The 13,971-nt window shown below is 47.3% G+C and overlaps 1 protein-coding gene across 5 annotated transcripts in view; it reads left to right on the top strand.

Moving 5' to 3' along the window:
• Positions 1-10,005, top strand: part of CRAMP1 (cramped chromatin regulator 1) — an 87,478-nt gene extending 77,473 nt beyond the window's left edge. For all 5 annotated transcript variants that reach the window (XM_078777600.1, XM_068117791.2, XM_068117792.2 and 2 more), the window contains exons 21-22: positions 8,349-8,494; positions 8,657-10,005. In XM_078777600.1, the coding sequence (XP_078633726.1) occupies positions 8,349-8,494; positions 8,657-8,833 (323 nt within the window). In that variant the 3' untranslated portion in view covers positions 8,834-10,005. The remainder of the gene's footprint in view (positions 1-8,348; positions 8,495-8,656) is intronic.
• The last annotated feature ends 3,966 nt before the right edge of the window (positions 10,006-13,971 follow it).

Below are 13,971 nucleotides of genomic sequence, written 5' to 3'. Positions count from 1 at the left end.
GGCAGATTGTTCCCCTATTTCCCGCAATTTGTCCTCCATCCTATTTTCTAACCCCATTAACCCATTTTTCACCTCTTTTATCCCGTTGTCTATCCCCTCAAAATTATTGTCTAACTTCTCACCGGTACTCCTCGCTTCGTCCCTCATTACCCCCAATTGCTCACTCTGAGCATCCATCCGGTTCCCCATTCCTAAAATTTGGTTTCTCATCCCCCTGTTCTCTTCCCTCTCCTCATCCGCCTTGACCATGAAGGCCTGCATCTGCTGCATGAATAGGCCCCAGTTCATTGGTGCTGCGGCCGCTGCTACGGTCACGGGCGCGGCAAAATTTGGTGCCGCTACACCCACGTGCGCGAGGACGCCACTTTGCGCGCCTGAAGCCTCGTGCGCGAGAGCGCCATTTTGTGCGCCTGATACCCCCTCAACCACATTGCCAATGTTCTCCTCCTCCCTTTCATCCACATACATTTCCCCGAGGTCCTGGGTCGATTCTACCCCGTCTATCTCTCCCACCGGCATCCCGTCGCCTTGACCAGCCATGGCGCGATTTCAAAATTCGGGTTTTGTAAAACAAAAGCAAATTTCACCGCAGCTTGTAATTTTGAGCGCGTTAAGCGCGCTTCGGGCCTCGAATCTCACTCCTCGACACCAATTGTTACTGATCGCGGTTTAGGATGTTGTTTGCCGAGCGAAGGCTCCGCGACCGAACAGTTGTTCCCCGACTCACCCGATTCACCCAGAACTTTGGCCGTATCGCACCGCAGCTGCCCAATCTGGAAAGGACTAAAACGACGAAATGCAAAGAGGAAAAGGAATCAAACGAGAAGACGGACAGAAGAGTAATTGGATTTATTATACACACAAGCAAAAAGAAAGCAGTCACGTTTATTTACAACACATAAGACGCAGGTGACACAGTGCAAATACTAGCTTATACAGACTTAATTAACCCAGGGACAGAACAAACAAAACAAACTCACGTACACAAGAAGGGTGGAAAGGCAGGAGGTGGATGGCTGGAGGGAGAGGAAGGTCCAAGGGGGTCCTGCAGCACGATCGGCGCGTTTAGCAGCCGCCGTTCCTTCGCGGCCCTGCTCAAAACCGCCGTCCAGGCCCCAAGCGGCTGTTGGGTGTTGTTGCTGCTGTGGCCGCCGCTTGCTTTGCCAGGACTCGTCTGACTCGTCTGGTCCAAACCCTCAACTCAACAACACTCTTGCACGTCTCCCTGTCCAACCACTCTTTCTCTCTTGGTCCAACCACTCTTTCTCTTTCTTGGTCCAACCACTCTTTCTCTTTCTTGGTCCACTCTTTCTCTTTCTTGGTCCACTCACTCCTCACCACCGACTCTTCACCACCGACTCCCCAACGCAACCAACGCAACCAACGCAACCACTGACCACCGACCGCCACTTGCGCGCGCGCCTTTATAGCGCCTCCGGCGATCAAGCCGCCGGCCTCCAGGACACGCCCATCGGTGTGCTCACCTCGGCCCTGGTTGGTCACGCGACCCTCTGGCTCCGCCCTTGATGACGACGGGCGGGCACGCCCCTCTTCCCCGACCCGAGCACATGTTCAATGGTGGTTTTGGAGGGGATGTAATTGGCAATCGAGGCTTGGCAATGACGAAAGGGGATGTGAAAGGAAATGGAGATTTTGGGGATGGGAATGAAAGGGGATCTATTCTCTTTCACTGGTGCAATGGAGTACTTCAATTAATGGGAGCCAATTAATGGGAGAATAAGATATAACTATCGAACAGGGGTATTCTATTATTGGCTGACGTGTATGCTTGTGGACTAATTATGGGATGCCCTTTCACCTTTACACAGCTCCGGAGGCAGGGGGCGCAGAATAAACAATAATAATAATAACTAGAACTGCCACTTTAAAACTGCTGGCAGTGATGACCGGTTTACTCGCACCCACTTTTGATGCAACCCCACTGTTGATACAACCCCACTTTTGATACAACCCCACTTGTGATACAACCCCACTTTCATTGGACATGCTTTGACACAACCCCCTTGGATACAACCCCGACACACACACACACACACACACACACACACACACACACACACACATCCCCCCTACCCCCTCCCACACACACACCCACACCCCTCCCCCCACATGCACACCCTTCCAAACACACACACACCCACACACACACATCCCTCCCCCCCCCCCCCCCCACACACACACACACATCCCTCCCCCCACACACACACACACATATCCCCCCTACACACACACACACACACACACACACACACACACACACACACACACACACGCACACACATGCACACACACATACACACATCCCCCCTACACACACACACGCTTATTTTTCAAGATAAGCAGGTTGCAAGGTCAGACATATATATGGTGGCGGCCATCTTGGATTTTGACGTGGCGACCCAATTTTCGATAGCGTTCTTCCTTGTGCCTAGATCCACCCACACACCAAATTAGAAGTTGCTACTTCGCTTATTTTTCAAGATATGCAGGTTGCAAGGTTCAGACATACATGGTGGCGGCCATCTTGGATTTTGCCGTGGCGACCCAATTTTCAATAGCTGGAGCATGCGCAGATGGGTTGCACTGCGATGCCACTGAAAAGCGACTGAGAAAACCGCGCATGCGCAGATCGCGGACATGATTCATTTCGATTTATATCTTTATTTAATTTCCGAAAAGACGTCTGAATTCGAAAATCGCGTGATGACGTCACGACGTAAATGCATTTCTTCATATAACTTCAGATCGGCTGGATGGATTGTGACGAAATAAACGGCATCGTGTAGGGCATTTATTTGCGCAAATTTCAAGACCAATTACGACCATGACAGCCATTTCCTTCTCGCACAGCACCTTACGTAATATGTGGATGGATGTTTGCATATGCGCAAATGGGCCATTGTATTTTCGTGTATTACGTACGCGCCTTGATGGGCTTACTTTCAGTGAAATACGATCGAGTTAAAAATAGTCAGAATTTGAGCAAATCTGTTCCATTTGTTTGATAATATGCCTCATCTATTGACAAATCTGCAATTATAATTTTTTTTGAAGTTCAAATGACCGCGGGAGATCGCGTTATCGTGAGCACGTTATGGAAAGACAAAATCGTGTGTTTCTTCTTCTTCTTCTTTTTTTTTTTTTTTTTTTTTGTATACAAGATCGAGGCTCGTGAAAGAGCGAACATTAATCACACAGAAAGACAAACCGACACATAAAACATATAACATCGGGAGCGGTAGACAAGATGGGGAGAGAGGGGGAAGGACACAAACACAACATTTGAGAGCAGGGACCGAGAGACATGGAGACATCGAGAGATCTGAGAGAGGGCGAGGGCTTTGGGGGGGGGGGGGGCATGGGAAGGGGGCGGTGGGAGAGGTATAAAACATATGGACACTGCCAGGACTTCCAGGAAAGAAGTTGGAATTTCAAACAAGGTGGATCTGGGGTGAATTAGCGGGGGTAGAAAAGATCAAGGTTTTGGATGGGGGAAGATAAGAGATGGTGGTGAACAGCTGTTTTAAAGACCTGGAGGGAGGAGTGGGATTGAAGGGAGTGAGGGAGTTTGTTCCAGAGGTGGGAGAAAAGAGGAATGAAAGAGTGAAGGTGAGCAGAGAGCCGAGATTTCGGCAGTTTAACCATCAGAGGGTTGCTGGCAGATCTTGTGCGACCTGTAGGAATATTTGGGGGACAGAGCACAGAGAGAGCTGGGGGTGCAAGGCCGGAGAGGAGTCGGTAGAAGACAGAAAGACCACCTACCTGCCTGCGGTGAGTGAGTGAAAGGCCCTCAGAGATAGCTTCATCGCGGGAGATTCCAATAATTCTGAAAGCTTTGGTTTCAACAGCGTGAAGCCGAGCTAGGTGTGAGGCAGGAGCACCGGCCCATAGGGGAGAACAGTATTCCATTGAGCTGCGGATGAAAGCCTTGTATGTGGTGAGGAGCTCAGGTGTGCCGAGGAAGGACTTCGCACGACGGAGGATGCCCAGTCGGCGACTGGCTTTGGAGGCCAGCTTGGAAATGTGGTTTTCCCAAGAAAGATCATGGCAGATAGTGAGACCCAAAATCTTGAGCGACAGAACTTCTTGGAGAGGATTGTTGAGAAAGTAGATGGGAGGGTTGTCCAGTCGATCTTTTCGGAGAGACATAGTAAGAGTGTGAGATTTGTCAGGATTGAAAGACATGTTCCACTTGTTTGACCAGTCTGTGATTTTGTCCAGGTCTTCAGAGAGTGAGGAGGCAGCAGACTGCCGATCTGAGGGAAGAGGAATGGAGCGGCAGAGAGTGGAGTCATCAGCAAAGAGATAGAGAGGATTTTCGAGAGAGTCAGAGAGATCATTGATGAAGACCAGAAAAAGCACGGGGCCCAGAACACTGCCTTGGGGAACTCCGGCCTGAACAGGAAGAGGAGATGTGAGAAACCCATTCAGGGCCACACGTTGACGACGACTAGAGAGGAAGTCCGCCAGCCATGCGTGGAGATTTCCATGGATACCAAAGGAGGAGAGTTTGGTGAGCAGAGCGGGGTGCCAGACCGTGTCGAAGGCACGTGATATGTCGAGGGAGACAGCTCTAATTTCCTGTTTGGCATTGAGGACCTCCATCCATTGTTGAGACAGCAGAAGCAGCATGTCCAGAGTAGAGTGACCTGGTCTGAAACCAAATTGATGATCAGAGATCAAGCCATTGGAGAAGAGGAAAGATTTCATATCCGAAGCAATGATGGATTCCATGACTTTGCTGATAATTGGGAGAAGGCTGATTGGTCTGTAGTTGCTAGGATCTGTTTTTGCACCTTTTTTGTGCAAAGCGGTGATGTTGGCTGATTTCCAAGCAGATGGCAGTTGACCTTGAGCAAAGGAGAGGGTGAAGAGAACAGAGAGAGGGTGAGATAGAGCAGCAGAGCAGGATTTTAGGACCCGTGGGCTGATGCCGTCGGGTCCAGTTGCAGAATCAGAGTCGAGGGTTGACAGAAACTTTTCCACCTTGTCAGGAGGAAAGGACACGGAGTCCAGGAGCCGCAGGGTACGACTGGGTATGGTGGGTACAGAGAGGGATGGGTTTGGGACACAAGATTTAGAGGCAAACACAGAGTGAGGCATTCAGCTTTTTCACGTGCGGAGTCAGCTGTGTAGCCGTTTGAGGTAAGGGAGGGGATGGAGGGGGAACAAACACCAGAAACGGATTTGACCAGACGCCACCAGGATTTGGAAGAGGGAGACAGATAAGAGAGTTCGGTCTTGAGAACGGAGAGATATTGTTTCCTGGCTCTCCTGAGGGTGGACACACACTTGTTTCGGGCTTTGTGAAAGGAAATGAGATTTCCTTCCGTTGGATTTGCTTTACAGGAGACGAAGGCAAGTTGTTTCTGGGCAACAGCCTCACCACAAGATTCCGTGTACCATGGACGGGAGGAAGGGTATGACAACTGAAGACGAGATGGGATAAATCTGTGCATGATTCATACGTCATAACGTCGTGCTTTGAACAATAAAGACTTATAGCTTCGCGACCGTACATCCAATCATCTTGAAATTTTGCACACTTGTTACTCTTCATGACTTCTACTACAGTATGAAGTTTCACGTCGATCAATAAAGCGATTCAAGAGATATCCTTTTTTTTTTTTTTAATCGTTTAATTAACGATATCTGCCAAACCACGTGACCTATCGCAAATTCTAAAATGACATTTTAGTAGACTGACATGCTGAACAGACCTGTGAAGTTTCTCCTCGATTGGATCAAAAATGAGGGAGGAGCTACGTTTTAAAGGTTCATGCTTTAAACCGTCATAACTCTGAAACCATGTGTCGGATGACGTCGCCCTCGCTGACTTTTTTGTTCGTCATGGGCATGCGATTCTGCGTGCAAAGATTGGCCTCGATCTGTTCAGCCGTTGCAGAGAAAAAAGGGTTTTCGTGTTTTCACGAAAAACAAGATGGCGGCCGAACCACGTGACCTGCGACGTCATAATTACCATTAAAATATTCTACAGACCGAGTCCCTCCTATGGTGAAAATTTTATCTCAATCGGCCCTATTATTGCAGAGAAAATGTTTTTTAAAGGAAATTAAAACTGAAAATGGCAATCGCACTGATGTCGGATGATGTCGTGGCCTGGGAGGACAAAATGGTGTGTTTCTTCTTCTTTCAACAATAAAGACTTTAGCTTCGCGACCGTACATCCAATCATCTTGAAATTTTGTACACTTGTTCCACCTGATGAGAGCTACATTGCATTAAAAATTCAAGTCGATCCATGCAGTGGTTCAAGAGTTACAAGCTTTTTAAAATTTAACTTCCATTATTTATTGCGGCCAAACCATGTGACTTAAAAAAACGTCTCAAGTAACGATTAAACATCCCCCCATGAGGAACATTTGTGTAAAGTTTCCACTCGATACCTCCACAAATTATGGAGGTGATTCCATTTCTAGTTTGAGATTTGAAAACGTCATAACTCTGACACCACGTGTCGGATGACGTCGTGCTCGCTGACTTTTATGTTTGTCATGGGTATCCGAATACGCATGCCAAGTTTGGGCTCGATCCGTTCAGCCGTTGTGGCGAAAAAGGGTTTTTTGTGTTTTTTCACGGAAAACAAGATGGCGGCCGAACCATGTGACGTATGAATTCGAAAATTTTCGCATTCTGAGTTTTTTTTAACTAAGCATCTGGGGGAAAAATCTCTTTTTCGGGGGAGAAAAACTGTGTTTGACGAATTCTAACCTCTTAACGTTAGCATTTTTGATATACTCAATACACATGTTTTTTGTTCCCATTGCAGAGTTCTTTAGAATGAGCCATTCCTCAAATTTTTCCATTGAGCCGTTTCGGAGATACAGAGGGGCAAAGTTGAAGGTGTTTTACAAGATGGCGCCCATACCACGTGACCTATGACGTCATCATTAGCATTAAAAAATTCTACGAGCCTAGCCGATCATTTGATGAAAATTTCCTGTCAATCCGACCAGCGGTTGCTGAGAAACTTAATTATGAAGTTTTCGGAGGTGCAAAATAGGGTGGAAGAATAATAATAATAATAAGAAAAACTCTAGCAGTAATAATAGGTTTCTCTCCATTTCATGAAGAGTAAACCTAATAATAAAGCACACAATCAAAAAAATATACAGTCCTCATATCCGCAACAATATATTATCAGTCGATAAGCAGATATATCTTTGGTAAGAGTTTTGCTCACATCTTGTGTTCATTTTGCACATTAAACACATTATGTTGGGTGTACTTGAACTTTTGACCAGTCGTGTATATCAAAACCTTCGAATGACTCTCTCTCGAGGTAATGCTCAGAAAAATTTTCAAATCTATTTTGAGCCTTGGTAATTGGAGCGGAAGGGGTTTGGGGAAGGGGCCAGTGTGAGAGAATATACACCGAAACAAACAAGGGAGTTCATGAAATTAGACCACCTTACCCGGCGCAGTCTCAAGAAACAAGGACATGGGCGGGGTCTGTGAGCAGCAAATTTGATTGGTCGTGAAGATGTAAAATGCCGTAATATTTTATCCAGGGACTGCTAAATGGAATGCACAAAGTGCAGAACAGGGCGGGGGGGAACACATAGTGTGCAAACCTCTCACGTTAGGACTCCTCCCACCCCTTCATTCCCCCTCCCCCCTTCTACTGATGGGTCATAAACAGCAACCAGGGGCATAGTTCAAAAACACCTAATTACTCTAGCTAATCATTACCAAACCCTCCATTTTACATCCTTGCAAGTTTGGCAAATATCCCATTAACTTGTGCAGGCAAGCCCATGTGACATCACGTGTTTGGGTATTCCTGATTGGTTGTGAAAAGCACGTGATACTTTGCAGCCAATCTTGGGCAAGACGTCTCCAAAGCAATTTCTGGGAGATTCATTGAGGTTTCACATCCAGTCTACACATTGACATCATTCGTCCCCAGCAGCCTTTAGCAGGATATTAACAAGGCTGTGTCGCTAAATTGATCGTCAAACTAAATGTGGACTGCATCATTTATGTGCTGCTCAATCTGCAAGGCAGCTTAGCTGAACAAATGTGCGAGCGAATGAGCAACCAGAATCCTCTTCCTCCTCCTGTCGAGCTCAGGCTCTCCAATGAAATCATGAGGGTGACACGTTCCTCATCATCGATGTTCTTTTGGCGCTTGGTTTTTGGAAACGTGCAGGGATACGTTTTCAACGAGGTTTATTCAAGTTTTTGCCTTGAAACATTGCAGTTGTAATTGCATTAAGTACTTGCAGCTTTTATGTTGTTGGATATCAGACGAAGAGTTGTTGTTCTTTACTTTAGACCTGAATGTTGTTGTTTTGCCACAACAGCCGGCATGGTCTCCCCGGACAAAGGCCGACGCGCCGGCGCTACGAGTTTTACGGGCGCACCCGCGGCGGTGCCTCCCGTATCGGCCCACGACGGAAACCCTCACGACCTCTTCCTCTCTACGCGATACCTTGCAGATGGGGCCGAGGTCCGTTGATGACTGCAAAGAGAAGCTTTACACCGGCATTTCATTTCCTTTTGTTTATGATCACTACGTAGTCGGCTTTTAGACCGCTCGGCTCGTTTGGTTTCAAATTGATCGAGCCCTCGATGTTCAGCACGAGCGAGCACTTCTGTTTCTCGCACCCAGGTGGACACCCAGCTGGCCTGCATGATGAGCGAGAGCAGCGTGGACTACGTATCTCGATTCACGGACCTGGCACGAGCCGTTTCGGCCGCTCACACCACTCCCGTACGCGACGTGGCCGCCGCAGAGCCTCCGCCGTGTCCAGGGGAGCTTCAACCTCCACCCCGCAGTTCACTGTGAGCTTCCACCTGCTCTTGCCAAGCTTTTCGGAGATCGGCTAACAAGACGCTGCTGGATCAGAATTTGGTACAACCTCTGCGAGAGTACGCTGGACCGGACGTTTGATGTGCTCTTGTTTATGTTTGATGCGTGTTTGATTATCTCAGTACCTCAACCGAATGTGATCAGGTTAAATGTACCGGCGTTTGCTTTCAGTCTCCAGCAGGGCAGGTGGCATTCACTCCTTTGAGATGAACGTTGCTCATCGATTTTCTTACTTCTGGACAAAGGCCTTCTTCCAACGTTGATTGTTGTGGCCAAGACGATTTCCACCAATGATTTTGCAGATGACTGCGCAACCCTTTCTTGGTGGCAAAACTATTTTCAGCATTATCATTCTGGTCCACAAACGGCGAATGGACGCACGAGCGCGTTTGTTTCGAAGATCCACCGCAAATCCGCCACATTTGCCCGATTCGTGCGACATCAACCAAGCGATCTTGCATTTGCTTTTATTTATTTATTTCCCCCAATACTCGTAGCATTTTTGAGAAATGTGAATCGTTTGTTGCGCCAAATGTAACTTTTCCCTACATCCGAAATTTTAGTCGTCCTGGAGATTATTTTTTCGCTCTGTTGTTTATTTTCTCTTGGTCCCAAAAGGACGACCACGGCTAAAGCATTTGAAGTACGCGTTGGGATCGCACACTTATCCATGCTGATTGACAATTGGTGCAAGTTCTGCAGGAGCCGCCCGGTCGATGTCGGAGCAAAGCGATTTCTCGGACCCTCTGGTCGCACGGTGTCCTGCCGGTCCACGGCCGATCGAGCCCTTCGACGTACTTCCTTCGTTAGGAATCGCACAACCTGATGGCGTAACGATGTGCTTTCCTACTGATGTGTTGGCATCACCGCTCTCACGCTATCTTTTGATTGGGAACCCGCAGCGTACGTTCAAGCATTTTGAATCTGGATCGCTGAACACACCTATTTATTTTTCCGTCCATGCTGCTGTCGAGCTTGTACATACAGTATCTCAGCCTTGTATATAAAATTCCTTCCATTGGTTTATCCCATTTTGTACGTTTGTACGGTTTTTGTATAACTTTACACTGCCTTGAAGGAGGTGTACGAGCTGTGCTTCCTGGCGTAGAACTAAATTAAGTGAATAAAGGAGGTGAGTTGGGAAAGGTGCTTCTGTCGCTTCCGATTCCTCGCTATGTCGTTCATCCTTGGCACCATTTCTAACATTTGGTATTATAAACCACTCTTTCAGCTCCCCACACCCGACACGCTTACTCTCCCTGCCTCTCCTTCTCTTTTTTTTTTTTTTGTGTTCAGCGTCAAGGCTCACGGAAGAGCTAGAACACAGGACGGATCAAGACTCCACATGACAAAAGGAACAGCAGACAGAGCAGTGGGAAATGCCAACAGCAGGGCAGGTGGAAATTGACAATGAGGGATGTGCAGGTAAGGTTGAGGGGTAGGGGAAAATGCAGGGGGTGGCTAAGAGATACAGAAGCAAACTCTCAGGAAGGAAAATTTTAAAAAGGAAATTTGAGTTGGGGGGCGGAGGGAGGACGGGGCGGTTACCAAGGGTAGAAAACATGGTGAACTGCTGTTAGGATGAGGGACTATCTGAAATGTTGGTGAACTGCTGTCTTGAAGACAGTATTTCGGTATTTTCACCAGGTGGTTGATGGTGGTCCATGTGTACCCTGCAGAAACCTGTGGATGACTAGGAGGAGGACAAAATACAGTGAGGGCAGAGGGAGCAAGACCAGAAAGAAGGCAATAGAAGTGCAATGGGTAGGGGAAAATAGACTCTGCTTCATCGCGAGAGATTCCAATGATCTTGAAAGCCTTGGTTTCCACGGCATAAAGCTGAGCAAGATGTGAGACAGGGGAGCCACTGCAGAGGGGAGAGCAATACCCCATCAAGCTGTGGGTGAAGGCCTTGTAGATGGATAGGAGCTCAAGTGTGCCAAGGAAGGATTTGTACAACGGAGGATGCCCAGTCAGTCACTGGCTTTGGTGGCCAACTTTGATATGTGGTTTGCCCAAGATATATTATGGCTGAGAGTGATACCAAGGAGTTTGAATGACTGAGCTTCCTCAAGAGGATTGTTGAGAACGTAGATGGGACGATTTGCCAGATGGTCCTTTCGGAGAAAGATAGTGAGAGTTGTCTGGATTGTAAGACATATTCCAAGTGTTTCACCAGCTTGTGATATTTTTGAAGGTCTGAAGAGAGGGAAGAAGCTGCAGCCCACTTGTCTGAAGTATGAAGGTTGTCACGGCAGAGAATCGAGTTATCAGCAAATAGATATTTTCCAGAGAGTCAGAGAGATCATTGATGAATATCAGGAACTCTGCCTTGGGACATTCCAGCCTTGACAGTGAGAGATCATCATTTCGTATGCAGCCTGTTGCTGCTGGTTACATCATTGCTGGTAGCACAGCTGTACTACTGATGCAGCGTCCCCTGTTTCCAGTAAACGGGTACTCATTTTACCGACCTCGGGTTGTAGGATGAGTTAACACACCTGGTGTTATTCAAAGACACGGCAAAGGTTCAAACTCAAGACCCTAACATCTTTAGCCAGCCGCCTTAACCATTAAGCCAGCGCCATGCTAGAAGAGGAGGATTCTGTTGAGTGCCACACCATTGGCTATGAGAATAGAGGAAGTTAGTAAGCCATGTGTGGAGTTGACCTTGGATGCCATCGGCAGTTTTTTTGTTTGTTTCCCCCTCTCCCCTTCCCCCACATTCTCTTCAATCGGTCTCTGGTGTGTCAAAATGGAGCAAGGCAGGATTCCTTCTCACAACTTCCGTTCCACACCTTAACTTTCCCTTCTTTTTTTTCTCAATAACATGCCATTCCCTTCTCCACATTTATTAATTTCCTCCCTGTGGCTACGTATTATGTGGATTGGAGCATTAGAAAAGCGTCGTTCCAGTTCCTTTCCACTTTAATTACCACGATGCAGAAACTCCCAGGATAATGAAACAACTTTGAGGGTGAACATTGATGTTGACAAATTGTGCAGGTGTTAAAATTGTCGTTTAATGCGTGCATGAATCCTCGGGCCTGGTTATCTCCTCCCTTCGGAAAAAAAGACGAGGGGATATTGTAATCGGCTCTGTCTGTCAGTCTGTCACGCTATCTCCTAAAGGGTTGTGCAAACATTCTCCAAGCTTGGTAGTTATGATCATCACATGCCAAGGAGATGCGAAAGCAATATAAGTTTTGGCTCCGCCCACTGGGGTGTGGTCAAAATGTGAACCAAAAAATGCAATTCTTTTTTCTTTTTGTATACAAGGTCGAGGCTCGTGAAAGCTAATAATCACACAAAAAGTCAAACCGGCTCATAAAACATATGGGGAGCGGTAGACAAGATGGGGAGAGAGGGGGAAGGACACAGACACAACATTTGAGAGCAGGGACATCGAGAGATCTGTGGGAGGGAGAGGGCTTGGAGGGAGGTGGGAGAAGTATAAAACACATGGATACTGCAAGGACGTCCAGGAAAGAAGTTGGAATTTCAAAAAAGTGGATCTGGGGTGAATTAACGGGTAGAAAATATCAAGGTTTTGGATGGGGGAAGATAAGAGATGGTGATGAACAGCTGTTTTAAAGACTTCTTTTTTTTCTTTTTTTTTGTATACTGAATCGAGGCTCGTGAAAGAGCTAACATTTACTTCACAAACAAATCAACCAGACAAACAAAATATATAAAAAGAGGGAGCGGAAAACAAGATGGGGAGAGAAGGGGAAGCACACAAACACAACATTTGAGAGCAGGGAGATGTGTGGAAGGGAGAGGGCTTGGGGGGGAGGAGGCGAGGGATGAGTGGAGGGATTCCTCACCTGGAGGGATGAGTGGGATTGAAGAGAGTGAGGGAGTTTGTTCCAGAGGCGGGAGAAAAGAGGAGTGAAGGTGAGCAGAGAGTCTTGATTTTGGTAGTGTTACGGATTTGTCACTTCCGTCGTTGTGGTTTTCATCCACTGTAAGCATTTTTGGTTCCATGTACTATTATTGTTATCGTTTAAGTGAAATGGAGGTAACTGTTTTCAAAAGGTAAAAAATTCGTGTTTTAAAAGAAACCGGATTGGGAGAAACCGGAAGAAGAAGAGGAGGAAGAAAAAAAAAGGCGGAGCAAGTGAGGTCGGGAAGAAAAGCCGAGCTGCTTTGAGGTCTCGAGGAGACGCTGGCGTACGGGGGTCACGAGCGAACTTTCGGTTTCCTGGGAAAGGGATTCCTGTGACAGAGTGGTTATCGCTGTGACAGATAAACCTGTGTGTCGGGTTTTGCGGTTGATTCCGAAGAGAATCGTTGGAGAGCAGGTACGCCTCCAGTATGGGCCCTCCCACCGTTTCGCCTCGCTCCCGCCATTTCGCATCGCTCCAGCCTTTTCACCTCGCTCCAGCCATTTCACCGCACCCAGCCGTTGGCCTGGTTTGTGAGTGTAACGTGGATTTTGATTGGGAATTTGTGGTTCTCCGTTTGGGAGCCGCTGAACGTTCATACCCGAAGGTGTGATTTCCCAGTCGCCTTTTTGGTGCACCTTTGCGCCTCTTTGGCAGCGTTGACTGTCAGCCGACTTGGATTCTGGTCTCCATTCGACATTTTTCTTGCGATCACCGGAGCGTGGATCGACTTTGGCTTGGTGCCTGGACAGTGACTTTGGGAATGTTCTTTTCGCTCACTTGGAGCACAGTGAGTTATTGAATAAGAAACTGATGGTACCATCATAGGAATTATATGGTATTTTTGTGGTGCAATTGAAACATATTGTACTTGTGCTGTTATACTTGTGTGACCTTCATACAATACTTGTTTTTGGTAACAATTGGTTGGTGTGGTTTCACCATTGGTCATTGACACACATTATAACACATCTTTCTGCCGTGACTCCTTTCGGTGCTCGGAGGTACACCGTGACCGGGGTTTGGGGAGGAGCACGTAACAGTAGTTTCACCAGAAGAGGGTTGCAGTCAAATCGTGTGCGACCTGTAGGAGTACTTGGGGGACAAAGCACAGACAGAGCTGGGGGTGCTGGGCCAGAGAGGAGTCGGTCGAAGATTTATATATATATATATTTATATATATATATTGTTGCGGATCTCAGCGCCGGCCTTTTCCCCTTACCAAGG

This window comes from Myxine glutinosa, chromosome 5, assembly GCF_964187855.1.
Source record: "Myxine glutinosa chromosome 5, kmMyxGlut1.1, whole genome shotgun sequence".
In the NCBI taxonomy this organism is placed as follows: Eukaryota; Metazoa; Chordata; class Myxini; order Myxiniformes; family Myxinidae; genus Myxine; species Myxine glutinosa.
Note: the sequence above shows the minus strand (reverse complement) of the source record. Positions and strands in the feature narration are given on the sequence as shown.